We start from the raw sequence: 14,838 nt of genomic DNA on the forward strand, positions 1-14,838 counted from the left end.
TAGTTCTCCAGCAGAAAAAATCTTCAATTAAATCATGTGTCAAAAGCTAAAGAAAAGACACTTCCCTGCCTTTACTGCTGAAAAAGAACATATAGAAAAGAAGACAAAGCTGGTCAAATATCTAAGAGGTTAACAGCATCCTCACTTCACTCCTGCAGTCCACCTCCTGATCTAATGTCAGTATTTTCTGAGTGAAGTCTGGAAAGTTTCTGCTACAAATCCCGTGTCCTGTTGCTCAGAGGAGTGTTGTTTAACATTTTAATGTTATGATGAAAAACAAACGTCTGTTATGGGACATCACTAAAAATGGAAGACAACTCCAGGACACAACCTCTACTCTGTGAGGCATCTGTGTTCTAATGGTGAGAGAAGAAGGCTTATAGAAGTATATAAAAATAGAAGTCACTCATTCAATTCCCACAACCAACAGGGAACTTAGGGGCAGTGATGTGCCCTTCATCAAGGAACCTAACCCCCTACAGCTCTTTGGGGCTAGGAATCACTGCCTGCTGCTGTGTGTGTGTGTGTGTGTGTGTGTGTGTGTTCACTATCACAGATGGGTTAAATGTAGAAGACATATTTGTTGTACGTTGCACAATGACAAATAATTTACATTCACATTTACATTACATTTACATAACGCTTCAGGCAGAAGACCCACTAATAACAAATCAACTGAAGACAATTTAAAAGCTGGTCAGTCTTTGGTAATCTGGACTGTTATTGAGAACATGATCAAAGAAGAAAGCCATCTTCATCTACAGAGGAGGCAGGAGGTTGCTGTAAACATCACATAATAACACCTTCCCAGGGGATGAAATTAAAAAAACAAAAACATAGTGTTATCAAACATATCCACACAGTACAACACTCCTCAGATCCTGTGGTCAGGACTAAGTGTTATATAATGTTATATAATATATAATGTTATATAATGTAATATGCTACATTCCTACCCAGATCTACTCTAGACCAGCGCTGGATCAGTATAAGGAACTTCATTCAAATAGTGACTGTAATGTCTTTGCTGATGAGGAAAGTGAAACCAGGATGCCCCAGCAGAAAAAGTAAACTCCAGCTAATACAAAATGCTGCAGCCAGGGACCTAATTTTGCTAGTGTTTGGGACAGTTACAATCACTAGACTTAAAACCCACTTGTTAATTTTAGCTTTTAGCACCTAGCCTCTTCCTCTAGATTAAGGTTGATGGAGCGGAGAGATGGCATTGTTTCAGGATGCTCATGTCTGTGTTCCTTCTGGTTTCTCTCCTTCTAGTCAGATCTGCTGGAGTCACTACACTAAAGAGAATATACAGCGCCCTCCATAATTATTGGCACCCCTAGTTAAAATGTGTTAAAAGCCTTAAAATAAATTATTTTTTTATTGCAGAAGCATAATCTCACTCTGAAAAAAATTGAAAAATACAACCTTCAACTCAAGTGAAAAAAAAATCCTAAGAAATAATTATTTCCCATAAAATGACCTGTTCCACAATCATTGGCACCCTTAACAAATTTTTGGAAATAAATGTATTTGAACCATTTATGTCAGTTCTACTGTAGTGTATAAAGTGGATCAAAGTATCTAGGAACCTTTAATTAGTAATTCATCACTTCCTGTTTCCCTGGGGTATAAATATGGCGCTACACAGAGGCCTATTTCTCTTACTCACTCTTAAACATGGGAAAGACAAGAGAACACATTATTCAAGTAAGACAGACATGTGTCGACGTTCATAAATGAGGCAATGTCTACAAGAAAATAGCCACTCACTCACGCAGATGCCATTATCTACAGTCTACAGCAATCATCAAAAAGTTCAAAACACCTGGAGCTGTGACGAACAAGCCTGGAAGAGGATGCAAGTGTATCTTGCACCACGCACAGTGAGAAGGATGGTAAGAGAAGTAAAAAGTTCTCCAAAGCTCACTGTAAGAGACTTGAAGCAAATGGTAGCATCTTGGGGTTACGAGGTCTCCCAAACCACCATCAGGCGCTATCTACATGCCGACAAGCTGTTTGGGAGGCTGCATGGAGAAAGGCTTTTCTGAGTTATACTCATAAGTGTGAACGGGTGGAGTTTGCCAAGCGTTACTGGGATTTTAACTGGGACCCTGTGCTTTGGTCAGATGAGACCAAGAGTGAGCTTTTTGGCAACAAACACTCTAAGTGGGTCTGGGGTAACCCCAAGGATGAGTACGCAGAAAAACACCTCATGCCCACTGTTAAGTATGGGGGAGGTTTGGTGATGCTGTGGGCCTGTTTCTCCTCCAAAGGACCTGGGAACCTTGTAAGGACATGGAATCATGAATTCTGAAATATCAGGACATTTTGAATCAGAATCTGGTGGCCTCTGCCTGAAATCTGAAGATGGGTCGTCACTGGGTCTTTCAGCAAGATAGTAACCCTAAACATGTGGCCAAAGTTACTCAAAAATGGTTCACAAGGCACAAAATCAAGCTCCTCTCAAGTCCATCTCAGTCCCCAGACCTCAACCCAATAGAAAACCTGTGGGGTGAGCTGAAGAGGACAGTGCATATTAGAAGACCCAGGACTCTGGACGATTTACAGAGGTTGTGCAAAGAGGAATGGTCGAAGATCCCTCTTTCTGTATTCTCCCATCTTGTGAAGAGTTATACGTGAAGGTTAAGTGCTGTCTTTTTTGGCAAAAGGAGGTTGTACAAAGTACTAACACCAGGAGTGCCAATAATTGTGGCACACATGATTTCATTCAAAAGATTTATTTCTTAATGTGTGATTTTTTTCCCCACCAAATAAAGGCACTTGAACTAAAGCTTAGATTTTTCTCTTTTTTTTGCATTGTTGTACTATATTATTTAAAAAAATAATAAAAATTACTAGAAACCAAAGAACATTTCTTAACCAGGGGTGCCAATAATTATGGAGGGCACTGTTTGGTTTGAAGAAATTGATACTGACAGATTAATGTGTGTCTAAATCATGCACAAATATGAAATAATGTATAACCCTCTTATACATTTTTGGAAAGTAATGGAAATTTTATTGCAACCATTATTTAATGCAAACTGCTCAAAAACATTTAATTTAAATCTATTGTTTTGTTACAGTAACAGTAACTACTTAAAATATAAGGTGGTACTTTATAAAAAAAAATATCTGACACAAAGTTTAGGAACTTCTGTCACATTAAAAATTAATAACAATTTGTAATGTAAATCATACAATAATATAAATCACAAAGATCACATTGTGGAGGAAGTATTTTTTTTATTGTCAGATGATCAAATTCATAAAATCCAACTTTAAAGATTAATTTAAGTTTAATTATCTAACACATTCTTTCACTTTCTTTACAAGGAACATAAAAAAATCAATGTCAAGAAATGTATTTAATTACAATTCTGAGTAATTAAAAGTGTTAAATTTTTATAATCCAGATTAAGTTAAATACACCAACAAATATTTATTCTGCAGTTCTGTAAATGTTTTACACCAGTATCTGAATCATCAAGTTTATTCAACACAAAAAGAAAAACAGACCATTTTGTCAAAAAAAAATGTACAATGAATTCTGCCTTAAAAAGACAGTTTAAAAAAGACATTTAAACAACATCCTGAAACGCAGAATCATACTATTTGTAAAACTGCATCTTAAGTGCTGGGCTTTTTCCTTAATATGGATCTTCTGCAGTGAGTTTACCTGAATAAATAATAAGCCCTGGTCCTGACTGTGGAAGTTAATTACTGATATTCAACATTGAGATGTGGGTCATCTCACATCCCTAAATAGTGTGAAGACACATATTTCAAAATGAAACTATACAAATCAAAGTGAGTTTCAAGATGTGGTATAGATTAAAAGTAGAAAAGCATTACAATATATTCCTGTATTTATGATTAATAGAGAAAATGTTCATATCTTATACTGTATCTAATATGCCATGGAACAAGGTGTCAGACTGTTGATGTACAGAGTTAGGTTAAGTGACTGATTATGGTATGAAAATTGTCTATCCCCACAGAAGAAAAAAGCCAAGTATAGTGCATTTCAACAGTACAGCAGCAAACAGACATTACAACAATATAACTGGTATTAAAAAATATTAAAACATAAAACGTGTCCCCTTAAACCTGCATTACTAAAAGTATGAAAATTTAAACTCATCAAGTCAAGCTCAGCAAGTTTACCAATCAATCTCATGAAAATGTCCCATCATCCTCTTTCAACTAAAAAAAGAAATATAAAGACATCACGATTATATCACATTAGATTTACATACACAGCTTAAAGGAAATGAAGTGAAATGATTCCTGCAAAAAACATTGTAGTGTGAAGTTAAAACTCACCTCATATCAGCATCAGGACATTTAGGCTTTAGGATTTGTTGGAACCTGAATCCTCAGATGCTTTAAAACAATGTAGAAAACTCAATGATTCTTGATAAAATAGACCAAATCATAAAATACAATTAAATATATAAATCTTTACACTGTAAAATAAGGGACTGGGGTGATTAATATTTAATAAAAAACTAATAGTAACTTACACATAAGAAAAAAGACAATGTAGTTTGAAATAATGTTGTGGTAAATTTAACACATTTGAATAAAGTATTAATTGCAATTTACACAATTTTGGCTGAATAAAATTAGCTGGGGAATGTTAAATAGAATTTATTCATGTTTGTAATGCCAAAGATCCAGAAAATGTAATAGATTTAACTCATTGGGAGGTCTTTAATATTAATCATACACTTCTGACCAAAGCATTTTGAAACTCGTGGACACCAGCATTTACTGGGTTCTTAACGTCCTCTGACTTCCCAGTGTTAATAGCTCTTTAATTATCAATAGGGAAAGAACAATTTTTATCTAAAATTTTGTATTTCGTTTGAGCCTAAATGTGGGGAAACACAGTTCTAAGCTCCGCATTTGTTTAATTGGATCTGTGTGTTTGAGGGGGAAAAACAACACTTGTTTGTATGTGGATGAAGTTTAACTTGTCTGTAAGTTTTTAATTCGCTGACTGAATTACCAGAGAAACTCATTTGTAACTCGAGATGTTTCGTTTTGTAGCCCTTTCAGTAACACAGTTAGCCATCTCCGGAGTTTGGAAGCATTTCCACCTTAAGTGATCCGAAACAGCACAAACATGGAGCAGGAATAGAGTAATCCTCATTTCTGTTCATGGTTTTCAACGTTTGGAGTTTTTTTTCGTTGTCTAAACAAACACCAGATTCCTCTGCTATGAGCAGGGAGAGAGAGACAATTTATTTACAAACACTGGTGCTTCGTAAACACAAGACCGGTTTTGAGCACAGACTGGAGAGCTAGCAGGTGGTGAGTAACAACGCTTGATTAAAAAACTAAGTGTTTTTGTGATTACAATTATGAATTACAGCTTTAATAGGCTGATGTTGTGCTTTCTGTAGTTTGCATGTCATTTCATATGTCTGTTCACGGTATATTGAAGCCATGACAGGATGCTCAGTATACTTTCAAACTGTCATTGCAGCACTTTTAAGTGCACCAACAAGTTTCGACCTAATCAATTTTTGCAAGGTATTTAGTAAATGTAAATAAATACCTGAAAGATATTTAGTAAAAATTAAGTTTACTCAGATAATTAGTCAATATTATTTAATGTTCCTTGTGAAATTAATTTGTGTTTACTTAATATTTTTAAGCTATATTATTTTATAAGTAGGCATGCTATTAATAAATTAATTAATGTAATTATATTAACATTTACGTAATATTCTTGCTTAAATTTAGTTAATTTATTCAATAAATGTTAATTTAAAAAAAATTGAAAATTAGAATCTACTCATTAATATTACGTGTCACTTTGTTACCATAATTAATACCATAAACTAATGGGTCACATTTTTTACAGTGTAACAATTAAATATAAAAGTAAAGTTTTACTTACCATTTTGGCTTACGGGCTTGAAGCCTGAAATTAAGATAATAAACAGGTAATTACTAAGAAACCTTTAAAGCATATATCACACTGATTTTAGTGAAATGCCTTAAAGAGCAACACCAGCAACCTTTTAGCCCCACTTCTTTTCTTCTCAATCCTTCGGGTTCTGAGGTAATGATTGCTGTTAGTCGTGACATAACCGTGGGGGGGTTCTTTACAGAACTGCTACTTAAACAGCATTACGTTAACTAGCACAAATAGTGTTTGTGTACACTGACAGACACTGAGTCTAGCTGAAGTGATCGAAGTGATGAACCTGGACACATTCAGAATTCAGCCATTCCAACATATGTCTCAGCCAGTGAATAAAGGGGATGGACACTGAAGGACCATCACAAAGTCCAGTTAGTAAGTAATTTACATATGGCAAACTTTACCAAAAATATTTTAAAGGAATTATATTTCTGTAGTGCTGTTTAGTATTTTCATAATTTACCTGTAGTAGTCTTAGCAATATCTATATAATACTCCTTTAGTGCTTTACTAAATTTTAGGTTGTTTGGTGACAGATGTAACTCTTTCAGAATTTAATATAAGATTCTTAATGTGCAACAGCAGTAGGTGTTTATTCCTGCCTCATCACCAACTTGGGCATATTTTAAATAGTTAACGTTAACTTCCACTGGTATCAATATAAAACGCACACTAACACACCACCATCATGTCAGTGACACGCAGTGCTCAGAATGATCCACCTGTGGCTTCCTGTGGGGGTCTTGACCAATGAAGAACAGGGTGACAGGGAGTAAACAAAGTATGCAGAGCAAGAGATGGACTACAGTCTGTAATTGTATTATGGTCAATGGAGCTGACAGAATGGACCATGAGTGTAGAAACAAGGAGGTGGTCATAATGTTATGGTTGATTAGTGTATATTTATGAGAATATTTTCCATTGGTATTAAGTGTTTTAAAAGAAATATAAACAAGAAATTAGGACAAATTAATATTAATAATTAATTAGGTGAACACAGCATGGAGGCGCTTACAGCGGTCAAATGAGTGGTTCTCGTGTGTAAGTAGGTCAGAGGAGCGGTGCTACTAGTGTTTAAGACTCTAAAAATGTGAAGTGTTATCATGTTTTTCTTCTTATATTTTGTCTTCCCATGTACAGAATTCAGAATTTAGTTTCTCTATTTTTTTCATTCTGATTTTGCCCTTCACGGTTCAGGATTAATGTATTTCTGTCTGATCTCGTGCTTGGTCTTGGGCTTGTTTTTCTTGTTTTGGGGTTCCACTTAGGTTTTATTTCTTTGTAGTTAAATTCAAACTGCTCATGTCTATCTCTAACCTCTATTTACATTTAGCACATAAACTTTATTTTTTAATAGTCTGAATTGAATTGTTACTTAATTTATCCATTTACTTCATTTACTTTATTTAACACCCTGAATAAATTAACTGGTATAATTACAGTAATAATATATACAGTAAAAATATATACACTGATTTATTATTTTTGAATTGAGACAACACAAGGAATTGATTTGATCTGTCTGGGTTAATAATAAGTAAAAATGAGGCATCAAGTTATGGAAATGTCTGGATGTGAAAATCAGAAATGAAAATTTGGCACTTGAATACAAAATGGAAATAAATAAATCAGGTATCAGATAAAAGTTTCACAGAACTAGCACCAGTACATTTAAAAGTAATATCAGTAGCTCATGGCAAAAAAATCACTTAGTAAATCTTGATTATTTAGTCTCGTATTTATTGTATTTATAAAAACTTGAGGAAAATTCATACAGTTAATTTCTCTCCTGCTTGTGGAAAATGCTCTCCTCATCAATTTTTTCCTAGCTTAACTTGTTTTCACAAAAGAATGCAGAATAAACTGAGGTAATGAAGGTGCAGCTCTGTTAAATACAGTGATAGGGTTTTGGTTTTGTCTGTCAATAATTTTTAGGACAACATTTTATTTCGGGCAAATATGGCTCAGACTGCCATTATCGGGAGTTAATGACATAAAACAACTTTCAACCAATTATACCATGAGGCCAGAACAAACTTTGGCAAATCTAGCTACAGTACAACGTCTGCAATCAGAAATCCATGTCTGCATTTCTTTTAAAAAGAAGATATGTGCCTCCCTTCTCTCTTACCAGATTTCTTCTTCCAAATGAAAAGTCCAACACAGCCAATGATGACGAGCAGGAGAACAGCCACCACAGCAATGATGACACCAACCGACACTCCACCTGGAAATATAGAGTTACACCATTATAGGCCACTACAGAAACACAGTGATTATACTAGGTAGGTTTTAATTTCTCCAGAATAAAATTTCTTACCAACTGGGACCCTGCGATCAGATGCATTTAGAACCATCTCCTGCTTCAGTCCAGCATGCTGAATGATGCAGGTGTACTTGTTCCTCTCCAGTTCCTCAGGTTGGACAATCAGAACACTTCTCTTCTGGAAAGTACCATCTTCATTGACCAGAGTTTCTCCAAGAACCACATCCTCATGATGATCCTCTCCATTCTTCTGCCAAGAGATCATCACTGCACTGGGGAAGAAACCTGTAGTATGACACACCACTGGAGAAGAAGAGTCTTTCTGGAACAGATCCACTTTCGGAGGAACTGGGGTGAAGAGAGAGAGGCAGATAGGATAAGCACATGAAAATAGTATGCAGTATTCTGAATATGTTCAATATTCCTAATGTAGAACAGTGATAGTGATAGTGTAGAACAGGAGAATAAATTCAAAACTGCATTTTATATATGCAAAAGTCTGTTTCTGACTACTCACATTTAATATGTTTATTATTTCAGGATGGGGTAGGGGGCCATTAGTCATTTCATTTTCAGTACCATGGAGGAATTTCATGGTCTGTACATATATAAATATATACTGATTAGCAGTTGGCAGGGATACCCCCTCTACCCACTCTATTTAGTTCCCTGATATCTTAGGTGAATTCATGAGAAGTAAAGAGGGTAGCCCTGCCCACTACTAGTCAACATATATTTACATATTTACAGCCTGAAAATGAAAAGGCAAAGTGTGAAAGGCAAAGTAAATCAGCAAAAAGAGCTGCTTATAATTTTTATTTTCATGAAAAAGTGATGGCAAATTTCATTTTATTCTTTTCATTTCAATTCCATTTTCGGCTGGATTTTCCACCCCTGTAATTTTAAAACAATATTAAATGATTATTAATTGAAACCCTAATCAGGTCTTAATTATTACATTTTAAATTACATTTACAGCATTTAGCAGATGTTTTTATCCAGCGCAAATTACACAAGTGCTTTGTTAAATTAAACGTGTGTGTGTGTGTGTGTGTGTGTGTAAAAGAAAAAAAAAAATCACCCTACCTTTCCTCTCTAGAGTGGATTTGCCATATTCCACATACTTCTGTAACCATTCGATACAGGTGTTCTCCAGGTAACTCTTTCCATAGCTGGCATCACCTGTCTTCTCCCACTTCTGTTTGGTAATAACAGCTTCAGGTTTAGGAGCAGTCCAGGTGAGAGTGTTCTTATCAAGATTGATGAAATCATCTCCATCATAACCGTACTGCCAGTATCCATCCTTTGTTCCATCTTCATTCAGCACACAGCCGCACATGAACTGCCATGTGTGAACTCCTGCATTTGCGCGCACACACACACACACACACACGCACACACACACACACACACACACACACACACACAAATATAGAGATATAAGCACATCTCATAACTGGGTTTCTCCATCAACTAAGATTTTGAACCTGAATCAAAATTTAAAGAAAACATCCAAATATTGCAAAAAGATTTAGGTGGAAAGAACTAGGTGGAAAAATGAGAATATTTATGAAGCCAAATATGAATAGTGTGATGAAAAAGGGGTTTTGAATAAACAATGACAATGCAAGCTGTAAGTCACATGATTCAGGTATGTTTAGACTGATGAGGAGAGTAAAACTTTCCCTGTGTTAATCAACAAATCAAAACACATCACACAGCACAACTTACCAAGATTTGCAACAGAGAATTTCAACAAAGGTTTTAAGAAGCCATGGCCAGTACCAAGGAGGTACCAATCCATAAAACAATGGCACATGGCCGAGAAGAGTCTGAAGTCAGTGAGCGGTGCAGCAGGGAAAACAAATAATTTCAGGTTTTTTGGAAAAGATGAGATACTTGGTCAAAGACCTACTGTCACATCTCTCACTGCCACTATTAAATGTTCACTATTATGTTCTCTGTAAGGATGACCGTGTTTTGTGATGCAAATCTCACTATTTTAAACCAAGTCGAGATGGTATTATACTTAAATGCTAATGTACCATTTAGGTGACGGTAAGCCAAACATTCAAGGACACAAGAAAATATAAAAGAGACATGCTATGGGCAGTAAACACACACACACATACACACACCCGGAGCAATAGGCAGCTGTACTCTGCACCTGACAAGTGTTTTAGCTCAAGGGCATTTCAGCCAAGGAAGTTCATGCTGGTAAGTGTCTGGACAAACTGTTGGATTGTCCTATAATTTTCATTCATTCATTATCTGCAACCGCTTAACCAGGGACATGGTGGGTCTGGAGCCTACCCGGAATTACTGGGAGCAAAGCAGGAATACACCCTGGAGGGGGCTCCTGTCCTTCCCCCATAATTTTGTAATAATATAAATAGAGAAATATAATGTACTGTTATCTACAACTGTGATGAGTTTGGAGTATTCTCCTAGTGTCCTAATGTATGGACTTTGAAATTTTCTGATGACTTCCAGAGCACAGACTGCGGCTATCGTCCGACCCATCACCCCCTTACAGCCTGGAGCTCAGAAATGCCCACTGCAATTCCTAATTTACACTTGCCCAGAAGATAGAGGCTGAAAGGTACTTTTGCTCCTCAACCCCCTTTAGATGGAAAATAGATACAAAACGTTTTTAAAGGCCTCCCACCACCCAGTGGGAAGCCCAAATCAGGGCCTCACCTATCCAGAGAGCCTCCCTTCCGGAACCTCACACTACCCTACCCTAACCCTAACCCTAGCCTACCCAACCTCCGGGACCCAGCACACCAGCTGAACCTAACTGGCCCACACTTATGCCCCCCTCCTCGGACTAAGCCAGTAAACCCGCCACCATGGAATGACCACCCACAGGGAATACCCACAATGCTCACTGGCCAACAGAGGGATTTTACTTAAGGTGCCTCCACATACTGGGCCTATGCTCCCTCTGCCCACTGGCCAACTGAGGGATTTTGAGTTCTAGCACCACTGTCCTTCCACCGCAGAGCATGCCGGTTCCCTCTAGGGAAGATTCTGACTTAGAGGTGTTCCGTCTTTAGCACTCAGATGGTAGCTTTACACCACTGGCTCCTCAGCCAAGCACACGTACCAAATGTCCGAACCTGCAGTTCCTCTCGTACTGGGCGGGATTTCTATCGGAGCAACATCACATCAGTAGGGTAAAACTAACCTGTCTCACGACGGTCTAAACCCAGCTCACGTTCCCTGTTAGTGGGTGAACAATCCAACGCTTTTGAATTCTGCTTCGCAATGATAGGAAGAGCCGACATCGAAGGATCAAACAGCGGTGTCGCTATGAACGCTTGGCCGCCACAAGCCGGTTATCCCTGTGGTAATTTTTCGGACACCTCCCACCTAAAACCTGTAAAGCCAGCAGAAGGATTGGAGGTTTTTGTCCATCCCTGAGCTCGTCTAAGGACATGTGTCCTCACAGTGACAGACTAGAATCAAGCTCAACATGGTTTTCTTTCCCTGCTTCGGTGGCTACGGTTTCGCTGGATGGTAGGTAGGGACAGTGGGAATCTCGTTCACCATTCATGCGCCATTAACCCCGCACACACGTGGAGGAGAACACAGCCACACCATATCCCCAGTGGAGGTCTCGGGGAGGAAAACGGCAGGCTCCCAGGAAAATTTGTGGGCTAGTCTGATTCATATCACACACTAATTCTAATAATGTGTTATCAATATTATGAAGATCATTACAGATTCTGAGAATATGACAGACACACAAACAGTAACAAACTGTAAACTATTAAACGTTATCAGCAGATAAGGTATCAGCCGTATATATATAATTAAGTTTTTTTTTATTGGAGTGTTATTTGATGAATTTCTTTTTAAAATTCATTGTACAATATAACTATATATATATATATATATATATATATATATATATATATATATATATATATATATATATATATATATATATATATGCATATTAAGCGTAATTATTTTATTTCTCCACAAGTAGGAGCGAAATTGGTCTAAATCAGCATTCACACAAATGATATAAAAAACATGAAAGGTTCCAGGTTATACAAAAAAAAATTCTAGGAAAAGTAATGAAAGAAGGGCTCTGGAATTCCATCCAGTGCAAAGGATGTTTTTTTTTAATGTGCAGCCAGCACTAATACTTAACTTCCAGTTACAAGTAGGTCAACCAGGCATGGTGCTTCTAATGTTAATACTAGAGATCCACACCTCTTACTTGTCCATGAAGAAATGACACCAGTATCTTCTCGTTTTCTTACAACACAATTTTACATTCTTTTGAGCAGTTTATTCTGTAGTCCTCCTATGTCTCTTTCAAGACACTTTGTAGAGTAGTGCAGCAGGTTGTTTCGCAGTCACACAGCTCCAGGGACATGGAGGTTGTGGTTCAAGTCCCGCTCTGGGTGACTGTCTGTAAGGAGTTTGATGTGTTCTCCCTGTGTCCGCGTGGGTTTCCTCTGGGTGCTCTGGTTTCCTCCCACAGTCCAAAAACACACACGTTGGTAGGTGGATTGGTGACACAAAAGTGTCCGTAGGTGTGATTGTGTGAGTGTGTGTGTTGCCCTGTGAAGGACTGGCGCCCCCACCAGGGTTTTTTCCCGTCTTGCGCCCAATGATTCCGGGTAGGCTCTGGACCCACCGCGACCCTGAATTGGATAAGCGGTTACAGATAATGAATGAATGACCTTTATGTTTTGCCCACCTCCCACCATGAACCCAGACTCTTCCTGGACCTCCACTGCTGCCAAAATACAGTAACAATTCTACAAAACAATTAATCCTGTATTAATTATACATTAATACACCAATTAAATCTCAGGGTTCTGGGAAACACTAAATCCTGTCAGTGTTTGAAATGTATACTCAGTCGAGTCTCTCTGCACTGACTCTTAATACAGCTGCTGTAACCCAGGATTATTGTTTATACCCACAGCTTTTCTCCTCCACATCCACCAGGCTAAACTCTTAAAAATAAAGGTTCTACAAAGGGTTCTTTAAGCAATGTCTTAGAAGAACCACTTTTGGTTCTTTATGGAAATAAAGAAATTTTTAAGTTAAAAAAAACTTAAATTCTTTACCAATTTAAAAGCTATTACCCTTTGTAGCACTTTTATTTTTTTACTCACCCATCCAAAGCCATGGTGGACTGTGGGTGAGGCTTTTTCCCTTTCCTGTCCAAAAATTAATCTGAGATTACAGCCAGCCATGAGCGAGTAAACACTTCCCCTCCAGCCACAGCCTGCCCACTCTCCTAAACCTCTGCTGTTACTGTGTGCTTCTTGTAAGAAAACAACATCAAGGTATTTCTGTTTAATGACTTCAGCAATTGCAGACTCTCAATTTCTACCTCAGCCCCCAAGTGATGATTATAACCCATTCCTAGCTTCTTCATCAGTTGTTTCATCACAACAGCATGTTTAACTGACTTGTCCATGTCATCATGTAGCATGGGGCCTTTCCCCTCCTTAACTCCACCACTAGTTTTTCAGAGATCATCTCTTGTTTCTGGACTCTTTGAAGCTCAATTTTCTTTGTAATTTCATGGCTGACTTCCCAAATTTTCCCAAACTTCCCAGGCCACACTGGAAAAAATGTACCTCTTTACAGTACTAATGAACCTTCTTCTTTAGTTCTGATACAGCTGATCATAATATCTTGTAAAAGAGTCTCCATGGGAGTGCATTAGCATGGTTCTCTTCCATATCTTATCATATCTTGTCTCGACTACTGTAATTCCCTTTATATGGGGGTCAATCAGTCTTCTCTTGCCCATCTGCAGCTTGTTCAAAATGCCACTGCTAGACTTCTTACTGCCACTAAGAAACATGACCCTAATTCTTGGCTTCGCTACACTCAGGTTCCTATCAAGTACAGGATTCAGTTTAAAATATTTTCGTTTTTGTTTTGTTTCTTCATGGTTTGGCTTCACTGTATATTTTTGACCTGATAAGTCATTATAATGCACACAGGTCTCTTCGGTCTTCTAATAAAATCCCTTACTCTTGTTTAAAACACAAGGATGACCATGCTTTCTCTGTTGCTGCTCTGACTCTGTGGAACACTTTACAATATGGTATCAGATCCATGTCCTCTATTGAACAGTTTAAATCCTGTCTTAAGGCCTATCTCTTCTCGCTTGCTTTTAAATGTGATTAAGTATCAATCACTCTCAGTCAGTGTCCAGTCGGACAGGAGGGCAGTCCTTTACTCAGAAGAGAATAGGGAGATGGAGTTAGTTCTGACTGAGTGTATATAACACAGAGTGTGAACATTCCCAGAGTGTGGCTAATGACTCCAGCAGATCTGACTATAACAGTTTAACTAAGAAGGACATAGACACTCAGGAGCACCCTGAAACACTGGTATTCCTCTGCTTCACCATCCACAAACCTGAGTGATTGCATGACAACTCCCTGTGTCCATGAACACCCGGTCTGCAGGCTTTATCTGCAGTCTATATTAACTTCCAAAAGCTGAAGTGAGGTAGATGAGTAAGAACTGGGGAGATCTGAGGGGCAGATTCTTGGTCGATGCTGGGGGAGAGTCAGGATGCGGGGATGTATGGGGAGATATGGGATGAGGGGACATTGGGGGAAAGAAACAGCATTAGGGA

General features: G+C 37.8%; 1 protein-coding gene across 1 annotated transcript in view; it reads right to left on the reverse strand.

The window, feature by feature from the left end:
* Positions 1-3,480: 3,480 nt before the first annotated feature.
* Positions 3,481-14,838, reverse strand: part of LOC136677690 (patr class I histocompatibility antigen, B-1 alpha chain-like) — a 34,643-nt gene continuing 23,285 nt past the window's right edge. The window contains exons 3-8 of the mRNA XM_066655283.1: positions 9,294-9,566; positions 8,262-8,555; positions 8,073-8,168; positions 5,915-5,938; positions 4,330-4,389; positions 3,481-4,209 (exon numbers count right to left, since the gene is read on the reverse strand). Coding sequence (XP_066511380.1) covers positions 4,358-4,389; positions 5,915-5,938; positions 8,073-8,168; positions 8,262-8,555; positions 9,294-9,566 — 719 coding nt within the window. The 3' untranslated portion in view covers positions 3,481-4,209; positions 4,330-4,357. The remainder of the gene's footprint in view (positions 4,210-4,329; positions 4,390-5,914; positions 5,939-8,072; positions 8,169-8,261; positions 8,556-9,293; positions 9,567-14,838) is intronic.

The sequence above is a fragment of the Hoplias malabaricus genome, chromosome Y (genome assembly GCF_029633855.1).
Source record: "Hoplias malabaricus isolate fHopMal1 chromosome Y, fHopMal1.hap1, whole genome shotgun sequence".
Taxonomy (NCBI): Eukaryota; Metazoa; Chordata; class Actinopteri; order Characiformes; family Erythrinidae; genus Hoplias; species Hoplias malabaricus.